The sequence below is a fragment of the Rhinolophus sinicus genome, chromosome 12 (assembly GCF_057876585.1).
Source record: "Rhinolophus sinicus isolate RSI-liver-muscle chromosome 12, RSI-T2T, whole genome shotgun sequence".
NCBI classification, from domain to species: domain Eukaryota; kingdom Metazoa; phylum Chordata; class Mammalia; order Chiroptera; family Rhinolophidae; genus Rhinolophus; species Rhinolophus sinicus.
Window position 1 is genome coordinate 19,814,246 of NC_142512.1, and position 14,932 is coordinate 19,829,177.

Below are 14,932 nucleotides of genomic sequence, written 5' to 3' on the forward strand. Positions count from 1 at the left end.
TTATCTAAAATTCAAATTTAATTGGGCATCCTGTATTTTTATTTGCCAAAACATTTGGCAGCCCTCTCGGTGAGGTGGGTAAGGTTGTTCCCATTTTAGAGGTGGGAGCGACGAAGCTCAAAGGGGCTGTGTCCGGAGATAACTGTCCCCGCACATAGTCAAAGGCCACGCTCCCTGTCAGCAGCACGCTCTTCCCTCCAGCTGCACCCCTCTTTGCAGAAGAGGGAACAGGCCTAGAGCGAGAGAAACTGAGCCCTGTTACCTACCTACATCTTCAGCCCCGGGACGGAGCCTGCGTGCAAGAAGAGCCATTTTTCCCAGAGCGAGGGAGGTATTTCTCCCCCAAATCAGTGCACCAGGAAACCTGCCTGTAGGAGAGGGAGGGTGGGTGGCCAGGGATGGGGACCTCCCAGCGAGGGCTACAGTCAGCCAGGCTGACACCCACAGCCCTTCCGGGAGCTGTCCCTGCCTGGGGCTGGAACCTAGAGGCAAGAAGCCCAGGAGAAAACTCAGGAAGCACCAAAGGAAACCCCTCCGGAAGTCCTGAAATATTTCCATGGCCAAGAGAGAAACTGTTAAAGTGAAAGCAGCACTGGTACTGACAGAGGCCAGCCTGGCCTCTCAGAGTCCGGGCACAGCCACAGTGGCCCGAGCCCCAGCCCAGGTCACGAGGGCCCTCCCCAGAGGTTACACAGGTGGCCTCGGGCCCCCCAGAGTGCCCCATGCACCTTTCCTTGAAGAGGCCCCACCTCTGCTCTCCCAGACTCCAAGTGGGGGTCTCACTTCAGTCATTCTCAGCTCTATTTTTACTCAAAGGTGGCAAGAAATGGTGTTCAAAGCAGGACAGTTCAGTCACCTGATTTCCACACCTCTGCAAGGCCAGGGACCACAGCTGACCTTTACTGGGAGCAGGGACAGGGAATGGTTCAAGAAACCTCCTGAGGGCTCCTCACAGGGCCAGGGGTCTAGGTCTAGAGCCCACTCCCTAGTCTGTGATTTCTCAAGGAGGTGACATTCAGCCTCATGTCACCTGGCCAAGAAAGGCCAAGGGGCGGCCTCCAGGCCAAGGAATAGCATGTACAGAAAGCTGTGTGTGGGGAGCTGTGAGGGATTCAGTGTGGATAGGGGGTCGGGAGGTGGTCAGGAGGGGAGCAGCGTCTGAAAGAGCTCCTTGCTCCGCCCAGGACTTTATCCTCCAGGAAGGAGGGAGGGGGAAGGTGTGAGACTGGCCGTTGGCTGAACCAGATCCTCCAGGAAGGCTCTGAGGAATCTAGGTCCTTCCTACCCAGCCTGGGTATCACCTGACGGCTCGTCAGAAATGCCATCAGAAGCCCTGCCCCTGACCTGCTGCACCAGAACCTGCATTTTTACAAGATGCTCCGTCTGGGTGAGGCCGAGTGATGCCCGGGACAGAGAGGCATCCCTCTCCCCCTTCCTCATGCCCAGCTCTACCTCCTCCTCGCACCCTCTCTGCTCCTTGATTCCCTTACTGGCCGGCCCTCCAGTTAGAACAATGGCCCCCAGGCCCCCAGAACATTCCCTTTCTTCATACCCCCCAACCAATCACAAAGCATTTCCAAGCTCCCATTCGCTAGAGGCACAGCCGGGTCTTGCAGGAAAGGTTCCCGAAGGGAGCTGGGCACACAGAGGAGCTTTTCCAACACAGATGCCTGGGCCCCACCCCCAGGTTCTCATTCAGAGAAGGCCTGGTGTGTCCCCCACATGGCACCCCTGGCCCCGTGCCCAGGCTGGTCATCCACAAAGATCTGGGTTCACAGCCCAGCTCGGCTTTTTATAGGCTGTGTGACCTTAGAAAAGCTGTTTAACCACTGTAGAATCTTGGGGGGAAAGTTTCCTCATCCATCAAGCTGCATAAAAAGAGTTGGGACCTCCTTGGGAGGTTGACAATTAAATGGGCCATTGTAAAGTACTTAAGGACGATGTCTGGCACCCTATAAATGGCAGCCTTTGTTAGTCTTCTTCATGCCTCTGAGGAGGTTAGAGTTTGTCAGAGAAGAAATGACAAGAGGCACAAAACACTATACAGGTAAACATTATAAAACACTAGATAAGAAAATGCTCAGTGATGTGTCCCAGAGCAAGCCTGTTCTGAGTTCTGAGGGGGGGTGTCTCTGGGACAGAGAGGGTTAAAGCTGGGTGGGAGGGCATTCACCAGAGCACAGAGGCTGGCTATGGGTAGGTGAGAAGCCTCATTGACTGGGGCGGGGAGTGGGGGCTGAGTGTGCTGCGGGGAAATCCAAATGTGGGGGTCTTGAATGTGGTGGAAAGAAAATGCCCCACGGGAGGTTTCTAGACAAAGGAGAGGTGGGTGGAAGTGAGTGTAGTGGAGCCACAGCCTGTGGAAAGGGGGTGGTGTCTCAGGTGGGGCTGGGGGTGGAGGGAGCTCAGGTGTCACTGCAAGGGCCTGGCTGTGGCAGCAGCTGACCAGCCACCATTGGGCCCCAAGGCCAGAAACAGCTCTTCTGACATCAAATTTGGGTCCCTTCCTTCCTTCCTTTCCAGGGAGCAGGAGACATCACCAGCTCTTGCTTTTGGTCTCTAAAGGTTCTGCACCCAAAGACAACACATGGTGCCCACTGACCCATCCAGGTGGGCACCATTGAGGCCCAAGGGGGGGACGTTTGGTCAGAAGCTGCCACGGGTCTGCAAAACGTTTGCCCACCTAAATCAAGGGAAAATGGGGCTTCTACACGGGTGGGTAGCACACCAGCTGGTCTCTCATTAGCCCTCTCAATGATGCACTAGAAAATTAACAACCAAGGCTTTCTGCTCCATTAACACTGAAGTTGGCCCTTCAGGGGGGAAGGGGGTGGGGAGGGCATGGGTTTTGTCTAGACAGAAACACTCAAAAAGACCAGATGCCTGAGCTTCTGCACCTCAGAAAGGGGGTGGGCAGAGGAGAACTGGTAGGTCCCCAGCACGGCAGGTGCCCCCCCCCACCATGGCAGAAGTCCCCAGCAGAGGCTGACCACGATGGCTGTTCCCTCTTCTCATCCTGAAAATGAGGGTAAGAGCCTTTCACAGATTTACTAAGGACTAAATGACAGCATGAATGGGAGAACACTAGCTCAAGTCCATCACCCATTGGGTGTCCAATCAATTGCTTCCTTTTTATTTTGATTGGGAAATGGGCGCAAAAGAGAGATGTGTCGTGGATTGCCTTTATTTGGCCGGAACCCAGAGTTATAGAAGGGTCTGACTTGGCTCAAGGTCTGCAGTCAATCCTTTAGGAGTGGGGACTAAAGGGCCCTGGAGACCTGCTACCCAAATCGTGGTACCTACACCCCCATCAGCGGCGTGGGCATTGCCTGGGGTTTTGCTAGAATGCACAACCTCAGGCCCCATCCCACACCTACGGTGTGAGAATCTGCATTTTAACAAGATCCTTAGTTGATTCAAATGCACAGTAGAATTTGAGCGGTTGCTCTAGTATATTTGGTCCTAGGAAAAAATCATTTTCTCCCCTCCCCTCTTCCATCACAGGAAACGTGAGTTGCAGGACTCTGGATAGATAGGGACCCGGATGCAAAAGAGCCCATCATTAGCACCTGCTCGGTGGCCATCTGCATTAAAGCGCATTCAATCACGTGTTGAGAAAATTATTCCTTTCTTGATTCCTTTCAATCTTTCCTGTTACTGAAGAAGAAAGACTCTGTTGGGTACCAGTATCCCTTTCACATCCCTCTATCCTCTATCCTCTCTTTACTTTCCTTTAAATAAAGACACAGGAGGCTCCGACCTAGATCTTTCCAATGGCAACAGTGTATCACTAGAATGAGTAACATTGTTTAGTTTTTAGAGAAGTTATTTGTAAGGTAATTTTTGATCTATTGCAAGTGGTACAGATGTCCCATTAGTTTCCTTTCTAAGTAAGTTATATTTTAAACAATGAATCACATTGAAGAAAAACATGAAGTCCATAATAACAGAAGTGTGTGAATCTGGCAAAAATCACAACAGTGATGTATAAAGGACTGCAGTTCGGTAAATTATTCCTCCTTGCAGTTCAGAAAGCCCTTTGAGATCATTTCATCCACTATGTTTCATATTGCAGGTCATGAAATTAATGTAGTAGGTCATGACCAGTACTTTTGGGGTTTGTTTTTAATGGAGTAGAATGGAATAGAGTAGAACAGAAGGCCATAAAAATACGAGTGCATTGCACATGTGATAGGGTAAGTATTGTCCCATGAAACTTTGGTTTCAGTTTGTGTGCATACTGGCTTATGATGTAAAATGCATGTACCGTCGTCGGCCCTCTCTATCCACAGGTTCTGCATCCGCAGATTCAACTATGGATGGAAATATTTGGAAAAAATGTTATGTTGTTGCTGACACATGCTACCGTGTTTCCCCGAAAATAAGACCTGGCCAGACAATCAGCTCTAATGCGTCTTTTGGAGCAAAAATTAATAAGACCTGGTATTATATTACATTATATTGTATTATATTATATTACATTATATTTGGTGGGAGGAAGGGTCGGGAGCAGCTAAGGCCGTAGGGGCAGCTGAAATTCCACATGTGCCCCCCTACAAACATATGAGTGAGTGGGGGGGGGTTCGTGGGTCCCTACACCTAACCAAGCAAGGGTTCCTAAGAATGCCTACAGACTCAGTGAAGGAAGTAGGCCGCCAGTGAAATTTTGAGCAGCAAAGAGCAAGGAAGAGAACAGAGTTGTGGAGCAGCCCCTCCCACTATCCCACTTTCACCTTCCTGCTTTGGTTGTCAGCTCAGGGCAGCTTTCATCCCCTTTACCACATCCAAAAAATTCACCACACACAAAGGCTTTGTGCAACAAGCCCTCCAACCTTCTTCCAGCCGGTCTGGCTCCAGCTCAAGAGAGGTCTGCTCAGGTGTAAAGCCCCCCAGCACAGGCGTCCCCAGGGGACTGACCTCAACAGGGGACTCTGGGTTGGGGGGGGTGTCTTAGTGGGCGTGGGGAGTGGGGCTGAGGGTCAGCTGGGACCTACCCCATCATTAACATGCTGCATGCGGCTGAGTTCAAATGCAGAAGCTGGGTCTGCAGCCCAGCTGGCTCCGAGCCCCAGCAAAGGACCTCGGTGTGCAGTGGCCTGATTTAGGGCCCAGGGCTCTCTTTATTTTCCTTTGGAAGCTGTGGAGGTGAATTTAAAAAGGCCTGAGAGCAGGGCCAGCACATGTGGGCTCTGCCAAGTCCTCTCTGCCTGCAGTGCCCACTTCCTTGCCCCTAGCCCTGCTCTGCTCTGGAAACTGGGCACTAGCTGTACCCCATCCCTACCCCCAACCCCCCAATGTCTCTCTCTCTGCCTCTCTGTCACACACACACACACACACACACACACACACACACACACACACACACACACACAATCAGTGCTTCTTGCCAACAATCTCAGGGACAAGGTAACACTGAGATATGGATTCCAAGCGCCCATGGGAAGACCTTCTTAGGATCACCCCTTAGGAAGAGGCAGCCCAATTAGTGAGCAGTACAGGACTGAGAGCTGCCCACATGCCATGGGGGGAGCCAAGACAGTCTTCACAGCTGTCATGCTAGCTAGAGAGATGAACAGATCAGTCCACCTCGGGGAAAGGCCCGCTGCCAAGGGGCCTGCACTGGCGCTGCAAGGGAGAAAGGGCAGTTTAGAGTCAGGCCAAACCTGAGCTCAGTTCCTGGCTTGTATTCTAGCTCTAGGACCTTGAATTAATTACTTCACTTCCCTGAGCCCCAGTTTCCTCCCTATAAAATAGAGATAATAATTCCTGCCTCATAGGAGAAGGGCTGTTGAAGATTGGTGATACCACATGGGAAACGTCTGGAACACTGTTGACACATAGTAGGAAGTCAGTCGATATTGACTATAATGGTGATTGTTGTTGGAAGCTGAATGGGCTTATATAGACAGTCGGAGTGATCTGAGATTTTATCCAGCTCAAACTGGGAGACCTTGTGCAATAAGTTAACCTCTCAGAGCCTCAGTTTCCTCATCTGTAAAACGGGGATAACAGGTACCTTGTTGGGTTGTTCGGATAATGTAAGGAAACTACCTAGCACAGCATGTGGCACATAGTAGGGCTGGTGAAATGTTACCTTTTCTTTCATCCTTCCTATACCAAATGGGAAAAATCTAATTTCCATGAACCCAGAAGGATGGATGAGCTTTCTTTTCATTGGGCCCCACAGTGGTGAGAGACCCAAGGATGAGGTTTCTATGTCCCTTCACAGAATCCAGACACATTTCTGAAAAAGGGCCCCATTACACAACTCCAGGGGGCACCGCCACATAGCACACACTGCCACCCTGACCCCAAAACTCTCAGAAAGGGGGTTTTCTCCTAAAACTGCACCTTCAAAGGGGAAACTCACTTACAAAGATGGTCCATTGGCTGTTTAGGCCGAGGGTAACGTGCCGCTGAACAGGGCGACCACAAGCGAGGAAATCAATTGCGGCTGTGGGGAGTAGCTACCCTCCAGCTCGGAAAATAACTGGGCTTAATTACACAACGTCTTTGGACTTCTCTGTAATCTCGAGCCATTAAACCCTTGCTGCTGGCCAGGAGGCAAAGCCCAGGAGGACGGGGTGAGCCCAGCATACTAATAGGATCAACCCTTCACTCCCATGAAGGTAATTACGGCCACATCTTTCCCCAGCAGCCCTGAGTAAACCCACAGATCCCTAGTCAATACAGGGCTTCTCGAGGCAGCACCAGTTCCACCGAAACCCCAGAGGCCAGTGGCCACGTCAACCAGCGTGACGAGGACTCTGAGCTCCATGAGGACTGGGTGGCGGAGACCTCCCAGCCACCCCAGCCCTTCTGGAGACCTTGGTCACCTTGGGCAACATGCCTGACCACATCTGCCATGTCTCCCTGTGGTCTAGAGGGACGTGAAGGTATCACAGGTGAGGGTCAAAAGAGGGGACTAGCACCTGACCAATTAGGTCGCCACAGGGCCCACCCCACCTGACCCCACCTTCTGAAGCCCACGCTGTCAGTTTCGATTTGGCCAGTCAACCCACATTCATCTTTTGTTCCGACGTGTGATGGGAAAGCAAGGGCAGGAAGAGAAGACAGGAATAAAGCATACGGGCAGCAAACTGAGGGAGAGGCCCAAATCAGGTCTGAGTCTGGGGACAGAGAATGGGCTGTCCCATCTGCAGTGGGTCATGGTGCCACTCGGCCCCACTTCAAAGGGCTCTTTGCCGGTGCTTTGAGAAGAGGGTTGGACTGAGCAGCCATCCCCAACCCCCATTCGGGGATGCATCCTATAGTCTGCCTGTTGCCCTGATTTCTTTCTTAGCCCCCATTTACGGGGTCCGGACATGTTCTCCCCAAGCTTCAGGGACAAGCAGAATGCTCCCCCTGCCAGTCTGGTGCATCCACGGCTCCCACTGACTCTATTTTGCCCAAAGAAACACACGCTAAGGTCACAAGTCAACATCAGCCTCTCCCAAGCCGCCCTGGAGACGGGTAAGCCTGCAGGCCTTTCCTACCGGCCTCAGTGGAAAGTGCCGTGGCCCTGTAGGGACAATGTGATGGGTACTCCAATCCCCCCCTCAGCCTACCATACCAGGGGCCCGACAGAGGCAAATGGCGTGGAGATGACGTCGAGTTGTTCTGAAGCCGCCTACTTCCTGGTTTGCCCTCAGAGGGCTCAAGCTGAGTCCAAAGCTACAGCACAAACACTGGCAGTGCAGTCTTCCAATCACAGACTCACAAGCCCTAGCAACGCGTGGGACTCCCTTGGGGGGTCTCCGACTCCACTACAAGCTACTTCAATTACCAGATCCACACAGCTGGAAACTTGTGAATGGGCCAGCCGATGGGTTTCTGGGATTTCTAGTGGAGTAAGAAATGAAAGCAGCCAAGGACCCAGAAGCTTTCTTTTCCCTCCCAGACTCACTCACACAACCAAAAAGTACTGAGGGCTTATTATGCACCGGGCTAGGTACCTAAGAACTTGGACCAATACTCTGATCCTCACACCCCCTTCCTTCTCCCTTCCCAACTCCTCCGCAAGCCTTTCACGGATCCCTTTCCCCGCTGGGGACCGTGATGAGCTGGACAGCCAAGCCGTTCAACAGCACCCCTCATCTTCAAAGCACTTTATATAAACATTGACTCATCGACATGGTACCCACGGGAGACATCACAGCCTCACTTTACAGAGGAGTGTCCACAAGGCGTGTGCACCCGCATAGCCCAGGAAACAGACCATGCCTCAGAGAACAGCCCAAGTCTTCCATCCATCCCACCCACCAGCGTGACACAGAATGGGGTTTTCTCACTATTCCCCCATCTTCTACCCACCTCACAGGATTTTCTAGCTAATTCTTCACGAGCGTTCCTGTCACTTCTTCCTCTTTCCAAAGGACAGCAGCCATCACAACAACAAATTACGTTTCTCTGAATGGATGATTTCATTCTTCTGCCAGCCCCACCTCTGAGACTCCAGCAGCCATGACAATTATGGGCTGGTGTTATGCCTGGGGCTACTGAGGAAAAGGAAACATCCATCTGTAGGTGTTCACCAACACATCAGGGGTGGTCTAGGTGAGAGAGTGGCTCTGATCAAACCTACATAGTCTGCCAGGCCAGTGGCTAACGCAGGAATAAGGTGGGAAACTGAGGCAGGTTCATGCTCCTCTGGGAATGGATTGGTCTCCCCACAGCCCCAGATGCTTTCCTGGCCCTTGGACAAGGCGCTGAGTCTATAGTGGGCATGGAAATATCACGAGAGACTGAACTAGCCCTTGGAAATGTTGTTTGGGGTAAGAGAAGTACTCTCCAAAAGGCCAGTTCTAATAACAGCTGATCACGCTCTGCCTTCTGGGAGGTCCAAGTAACTGCAGGCTTTTGCTTGGCTCCATAGCGTAGGTATGTTTGAGGCCAGAGCTGAATGGCTTGGGACAAAAAGAGGCTGAAATGGGCAAAGGAAAAGATCTTACATCTAGCCCTCTGCTCTCTATTAAATAAATCCTGAACACATGGCTACAGGCTTTCCATTTGAAGATGTGCCAAATTATCATTAGCCTACCTGGGCCCATTCACATCTCAATTTGGATCTGTTCGGAGGGCAGTCTCCACTTCGAGGGACAGAGAAAGCTTCAGGGCACACCCCCCCCCCCCGCCGCCCCGCCACTTTGAGGTCATTCCACAGAATTTAATTTAGTCAACCCAATCCCATGGCATAGAGAAAAACCAAGAGAAAGTGATACATGTTTAGTGGAAAGGGTGATGAAAGATACAGAGAAGATCCCCAATAAAAAATTTAAAAAAAAAGATACAGAGAAGATAAAACGAAGAACACAGCCCTACAGAGAGAATCACACCAGCTCCAGGGAAAGAATCTAGACAAAGCACTAAGGGGTGAAGCTGACAGTATTCAATTAGTGTAGGAACATGAGTGATACAGAGACAGGGAGTGGCTGGAAGCCTCACTGGCCACTCCAGCTTCTCAGGGGCAAAGACTCAGCTCCAGTCAGTCCCACTTCACTCTGGCAGCTGGGAGTCCACCCATCTCCTTGAGTCAGACAAATCGCCATCACCGCAGCCCTTCGGGACTTGTACCACAGGGGAGAGAGGGGGGCTACTGCCTACCCCTATCAAATGACCATCACCCTGTAATGGCAGTAGACACACTCCTCTGGCACAGATGCTGAAGCCAGAAAAAATGCGCTGACAACTCTGAAATTAGGAAGCGTGTGAAGAAGGGCTGGTTGGCAGTGGGGCCTTTAGGAGCAGAGACTCACTGGCTTCAGTGAGCTCAGAGAGAGCCTCAACCAGCCCTCCCTTGGCTCCAGGACCAGGTCCCAGTTCCTAGGTACAAGAGACACAGGGACAGGCCAGTTACTGAGGCCACGTACCCCACTGGACCATTTCAGGGAGAACTCTGTGACAGAGGACCAAAGAGACAAATGCTCCCCACTTCATGACATTTTAAGGCCTTAAATAAGCTCAGACATAGCCAGGTGAAATTCACAATCTTCCTAAGGTATGATCTGAATTCCAGCTTTGTCACTTATCAGTTATGGGACCTTGGGTAATGATGTGAACTTACTGAGTTTCTCTCCCTGTAAAATGGAGGTAAGACTACCCATCTTGTCAAGTGGTGAGGTTTGGAGAGAAAGGATGGAACGTGGTGCCTGGCACATAGCAGGTCCTTAGGAGACGCTATTATCACGGTTAGATGCTATTATCACGAGCTTAGGAGGAGACTTATCGCTGGGCCACTCACAGCCCTAAGAAGTACCCTGGCCACCCTGTGCCCTGGGTACCTCGCCTTTACAATTCCTGATGGATTTGGCTCTGCTGGTGACTTTGCACCCCAGGACTGAGAGCCTTGTAAGCAAACAGTTTCCCAGGAGACAAAGGAACTTCCTCTGGGGGCCACAAAACCCTGCTGCCAGGCAAATGACAGGCTGGGTATTTGTTTTAATTTAGGCTCCTGTCAAGAGGAAACTTCATGGCTAACAGCCCAAACATGACTGCACAGCACCTCCCCAGGAAGCCGCATTCTCCAGCTCTCAAATAAGTTGTTTTGAAGAAGGACGCGGGGACTCCTCACATTGCTGCCAAGTCAGTGCCCCCCCTCCCCCCCCCAATCACACTGCCCTAGGAGCCCAGAGGCCAGGGTAGAAGCAGCAGCAGAATAGACAGCTCAGATACCAGCCTGCCTGAGTCAGGGCTGGTTCACAGACACCCCCAAAGAGGCCCTTCATCTAATTCACTTTCCTGGTCCTGCCTTCCTTTGGTCAGAAAATTTCAAGGCAACCTCAGGCAACGTTGCTTCTCTGTTGAGGGGCGCGGGGAGAAGGCGGAGATAGGAAAACTTAGAAATAATCAGGTCAGAGACAGTTCTTCAGGGCAATGAAGAGAAAGCCAGAGCCAGGATTCTATGCTTTGGGAAATAGGGAAGCCAATACTGGGTTTCACAAAGAGCCAGAGATATTCAAGAGCACAAGCAGCATGTGAATACGAGGCATTGTTATGACTGTTATTTGCAAGAGCACAGCTAAGAGGTCACTAATCCTTCCTGAGGGCCCGGAGCTGATCTGCAGCCCGACTCTGAACAGATGTGTGCCCCCATTCATGCAGGCACACGTGCACACACTCGCCACACAGCCGTGGGCCCTGACCTTCACCCAATGGTGCCGGCCTCCGCAAGGGAAGGCGCAGATGGAGTGGCTGGGCTGGGCGCAGGACCCGTGCCCAGGGGATCCTGCTTTGCCCCTTTGATGTTGAAAAACCAAAGTAGAATGAACCATCACAAGGAGAGCTCCTGGGGGGGAAAGGGAGGAAAAAAGGATGGAGGGGGAGGAGAAGGGAGAAGAGGGAAGAGAAGGCATGTGGGATGACGGGGATCCAAGGGGACGCAGAGGTCAGAGGCTGGATGCTGAGCACTGAGAAGCCTCCAGAGCTCAAGGCACCATCCTCGTCCACTCCCTCCCCCCACCCTCCGTATGACAGGTACCAGGTTGGCCCTTAAAAATGTCCTTGTCTCCTGGCATCCAGTGTCCAGAACCAGATCCTGGCTCCACTTGCCTCCCCCAACCGCTGCCCCCCGCCTTAGGTTTCTGGGCTAGGCGAGTAGCGAGAGAGAGTGGGAGGGTCCTACTGAAGTGACGGGGGAGGGAGAAATCCACTTCCTATCTTCTCCAGGGGCCAGCCAACAGGATCCTCTTCCTACATCCCTGAGAGCCTTGGAGACTGTATCTCAACGCAGGGGTGGGAAGTGCGTGCAGTACTTTAGCCACGTAAGGAAGGTGGAGGGGGTTGGGGGTGGGGGCGCTCACCCCCAGAATGTATGAGTGATCAGTTACACATCCCCAGCGCAGCGCAAGAGCAATCACATGATCGAGGCAGATTTGGGAGCAAGGGGGTGGAGAAGCCGAGAAGGTCTGTTTTTTTCTTTTTTGGGGGGGGGGGGAGGATGGGGGCGGGAAAGACTGCAGAGCAGGGGGTTTTCAGCTCCTTCATCCAAATGGCCCCCACGGAGATCTGCACACACAGTCTCCCTTCCCAACCACCCCCACCCCAAAACACACACCAGTCTCAGGATGTCCCTGAGGTGGCAAACTCCAGCCCCAAGGGCTTTGCCAAAATGGCCTTTCTGCTTCAGCCTGGACAGAAGCAGCAGCCAGGGAGCGGAGGCAGAACCTACAAGGGCTACCTCCTCTTCCTGAGGGCTGGGAAGTGCTCAGTTACACAACAGGTGGGAGAGGGGTGACACAGCTCTCCTGGCTCAGTCGATTCCCTACGCCCCCACCCACCCACCTGAAGTCCGCTCTGGAGACCCTATCTGCTGCCGATCGCGGGCTCCCCACGCCGCTTTCCCGCCTCCCAGCCCGCTGGGCACCTTGCTGACCGTGCCCGCAGCCCGCAGCCCCCAGCCCGCGCCGGGCTCCGCAGACAAGCCTGGCACCTCGGGCCCCAGGGCCGTCGGGGCGCCGCGCGGGACTCGGGGCCCGTTCCCACCCGGCCTTCCCGACCCGCGCGTGCACACGTACTGCTGTAGAGGGTGTCGATCCAGGAGAGGCGCGGCAGGCCCCGGTGGCTCAGAGGCTCCATGCCCGCGGCTCCGCACGGCGGCGGCGGCGGCTCCGTCAGATCGGAAACCCGAGCCTCATCGCACAACAAAGGAGGGAGGGCGCCGGTGGCGGGCGGGAGGGCCGGCCGGGAGCCGTGAGGGGCAGCCAGCCCCGGAGGCCGAAGTTGCCCAGCGCGGGGTGGAGGCTGGGGTCGGCAGGGAAACAGGTAGCAGGGAGGAGTGAGCCGGAGCTGCCCGGAGGGCAGAGGCGGGCGGGCGCGAGCAGCTCAGCGCCCCCGGGAGCCCTTTCGACCACTGCGTCCGCAGCGAGCCCCGCTGCGGATCCCGGAGATTCGGCCTCGAAGCCCGCGCTCCAACTAGCAACTTCCCCGGGGCTGCGCGGAGCCGAGGGGCGGGGGACGCGGGCAGCGACCAATGGGCGTGAGGCTCCCGCGCCCCCTCCCCCTCCGCAGCACGCCTCCAGACCCCGTGGGGGTGTGGGAAGCAGCCCGGGTCCCCACCGACGCCCGGGCGAGAAGGGCTCCAACCCGGGATGGAGGAGGGTCTTGTCGGGCTCTCCCGGCTGCGGTGCAGGCTCAGGCTTCTCCTCCCCTCCTGGGCCCAGCCGAATTCTGGCAACCCGCAGACTAGGTGCCGCAGGGAGACCTATGGGCCCGCAGGGGTGACATCACCTGACACCCCAGGATCTCTAAGCGCAGTTTCAGGGGCCGGTGCGGCTGCCAGGCCCCTCCCTAGGCAAGCCTGGGGGGCGGTGCTGAAGGGGTTAAGGTCCTGCCCGTCCGCAGCCCTGGCTGCCCTGGCGCTCTTTCCTTCCAAACCTTAACAGCGCGTCATCTATTTAAACACCCTTAATATAAAAGCCAAGCGGTTCCTGCACTACATGCCAGGGGTGGGCTGCTGGAGAAAGGCGGGAGGCTGGGGGTCAGTGTGGGGCTGTGGAGGGCAAACTGGGGTACAGAGAGGCTCCAGGGTCTCTGCCAGGTCCCCTCCAGGAGCCTTTTCTGGGGAACCCTAGCACAGCCCGGGAGGCACACCATGTAGGCATAATCACATACCAGTTGAGGGAAGTTTGGGGTCAAGATGCCTCTGAGAACAGAACCTTTAGAAACAAAATCCCTTCTAAGACCACTCCCCAGGAACAGTGGTCCCCTAGGTGCTGGTTCCATGCGCCCCAAGGCAACTTGGGCCTCCTTGGGCCAAAGGACTCAGGAGAAGGGACTGGAGGGGAGCAGGTCAGCCTAGGGAGCTCCAGGGCATGGGGGGCATGGGTGTGGAAGCCCCTCTCCTGAGCCCAAGGGAAGGGAGTCAGTGGGCCCACCAACGGCATGGCCCACTGGGCCATTTATGCTGGTTTCACCTCAGATAGTGAGCAGACCCTCCCCCTGCCCCACCCCCAAGCACTTCATGGGACCCAGCTCTACAGACAGGCCTGCAAGGTGAAATCTCCTCCTGGCCTTTGTGGGGGGCCAGCATCCACAGAGTATGTGTGGGGGGTGGGGTGGGGGGGTCTCCTCATCTTTCCAAACTGTAGGTCTAGTTCTTCTTAAGGGGAGAAGCAGAGCTTCACCCCCGATGCTGAAGGGAAGCGTGCACCCAGCCCCAACACTCACTTGCGTAGAGGCTGCCCAGAGCTGCCCGAGAGGAGATGGTGACCACCAGCTGACACAGGTAGGGGGAGCCCCTGGGAGTAGCAGGGAAAGATACTCTGGAGTGTGGATAGCCTCCTCAGGTAGCTGCAGTAGAACCCTGAGGAAACATTGGGCCGTGCCTGCATCCACTCGGCTCTCCTCTACCCAGCCCTCCTGGCTCAGACTCTGGCTCGACTCTTGTGGCCCCTCCCTGCTCAGTTGTCACCCTCCCACCATCTGTGTCTTGCATACAAGACTGGGAGGACCAAGCAGGCACCTGGAGCTTGGCAGAGAGGGTGGCGTACATCTCCAATGAGATGCTCCAGAAATAGAGGCAGAATGGAAGAGGGAGCAAATGGGCTCTCCACGGAACCAGAGGGAGGACGGTGAGCAGGGAGGAGCAGAGTGGAGCCCAGGGCTCTCTTCTGCCCACATGGAACTCTCCAAAGGCATAGAACCCAGAAGAAAAATGTCAACAGGGGCACAGCCCAGGCAAGCAGCAGCACTGCCCCCTCCCCAACCACCACCACCACCACCATCACCACCAAGGCAGTCTGGGTCCTCTCTGCATGCTATGGGGATTTTCCTGAAGGCTACATCCGGGCACTGGCTGTAAGCAGGCCATGGATGTATGTTTCTGCGTGAGTCACATACATTTGCATACATTTTACATTTTTATCTACAAAATCTTGAACAAGCTATTTTCAGCATTTTTCAAGCTAAAAATGTTACAGTTGCTCTCCTTAGCATC

The 14,932-nt window shown here is 54.2% G+C and overlaps 1 protein-coding gene across 5 annotated transcripts in view; it reads right to left on the reverse strand.

The window, feature by feature from the left end:
* The window catches only part of ABR (ABR activator of RhoGEF and GTPase), a 173,598-nt gene that overhangs the window by 120,661 nt on the left and 38,005 nt on the right, over window positions 1-14,932 (reverse strand). The window contains exon 1 of one of the 5 annotated variants that reach the window (XM_074320135.2): window positions 14,164-14,341. The exons of 3 other annotated variants lie outside the window; for them this stretch is intronic. Coding sequence is in view for 1 of the 2 variants with exons in the window: in XM_019739464.3 (XP_019595023.1) it covers window positions 12,513-12,573 (61 nt within the window). In the remaining variant the exon portion in view is untranslated. Of the gene's footprint in view, window positions 1-12,512; window positions 13,196-14,163; window positions 14,342-14,932 lie in introns of those variants that run through there. One more of the 5 variants, XM_019739464.3, reaches the window with a different exon arrangement.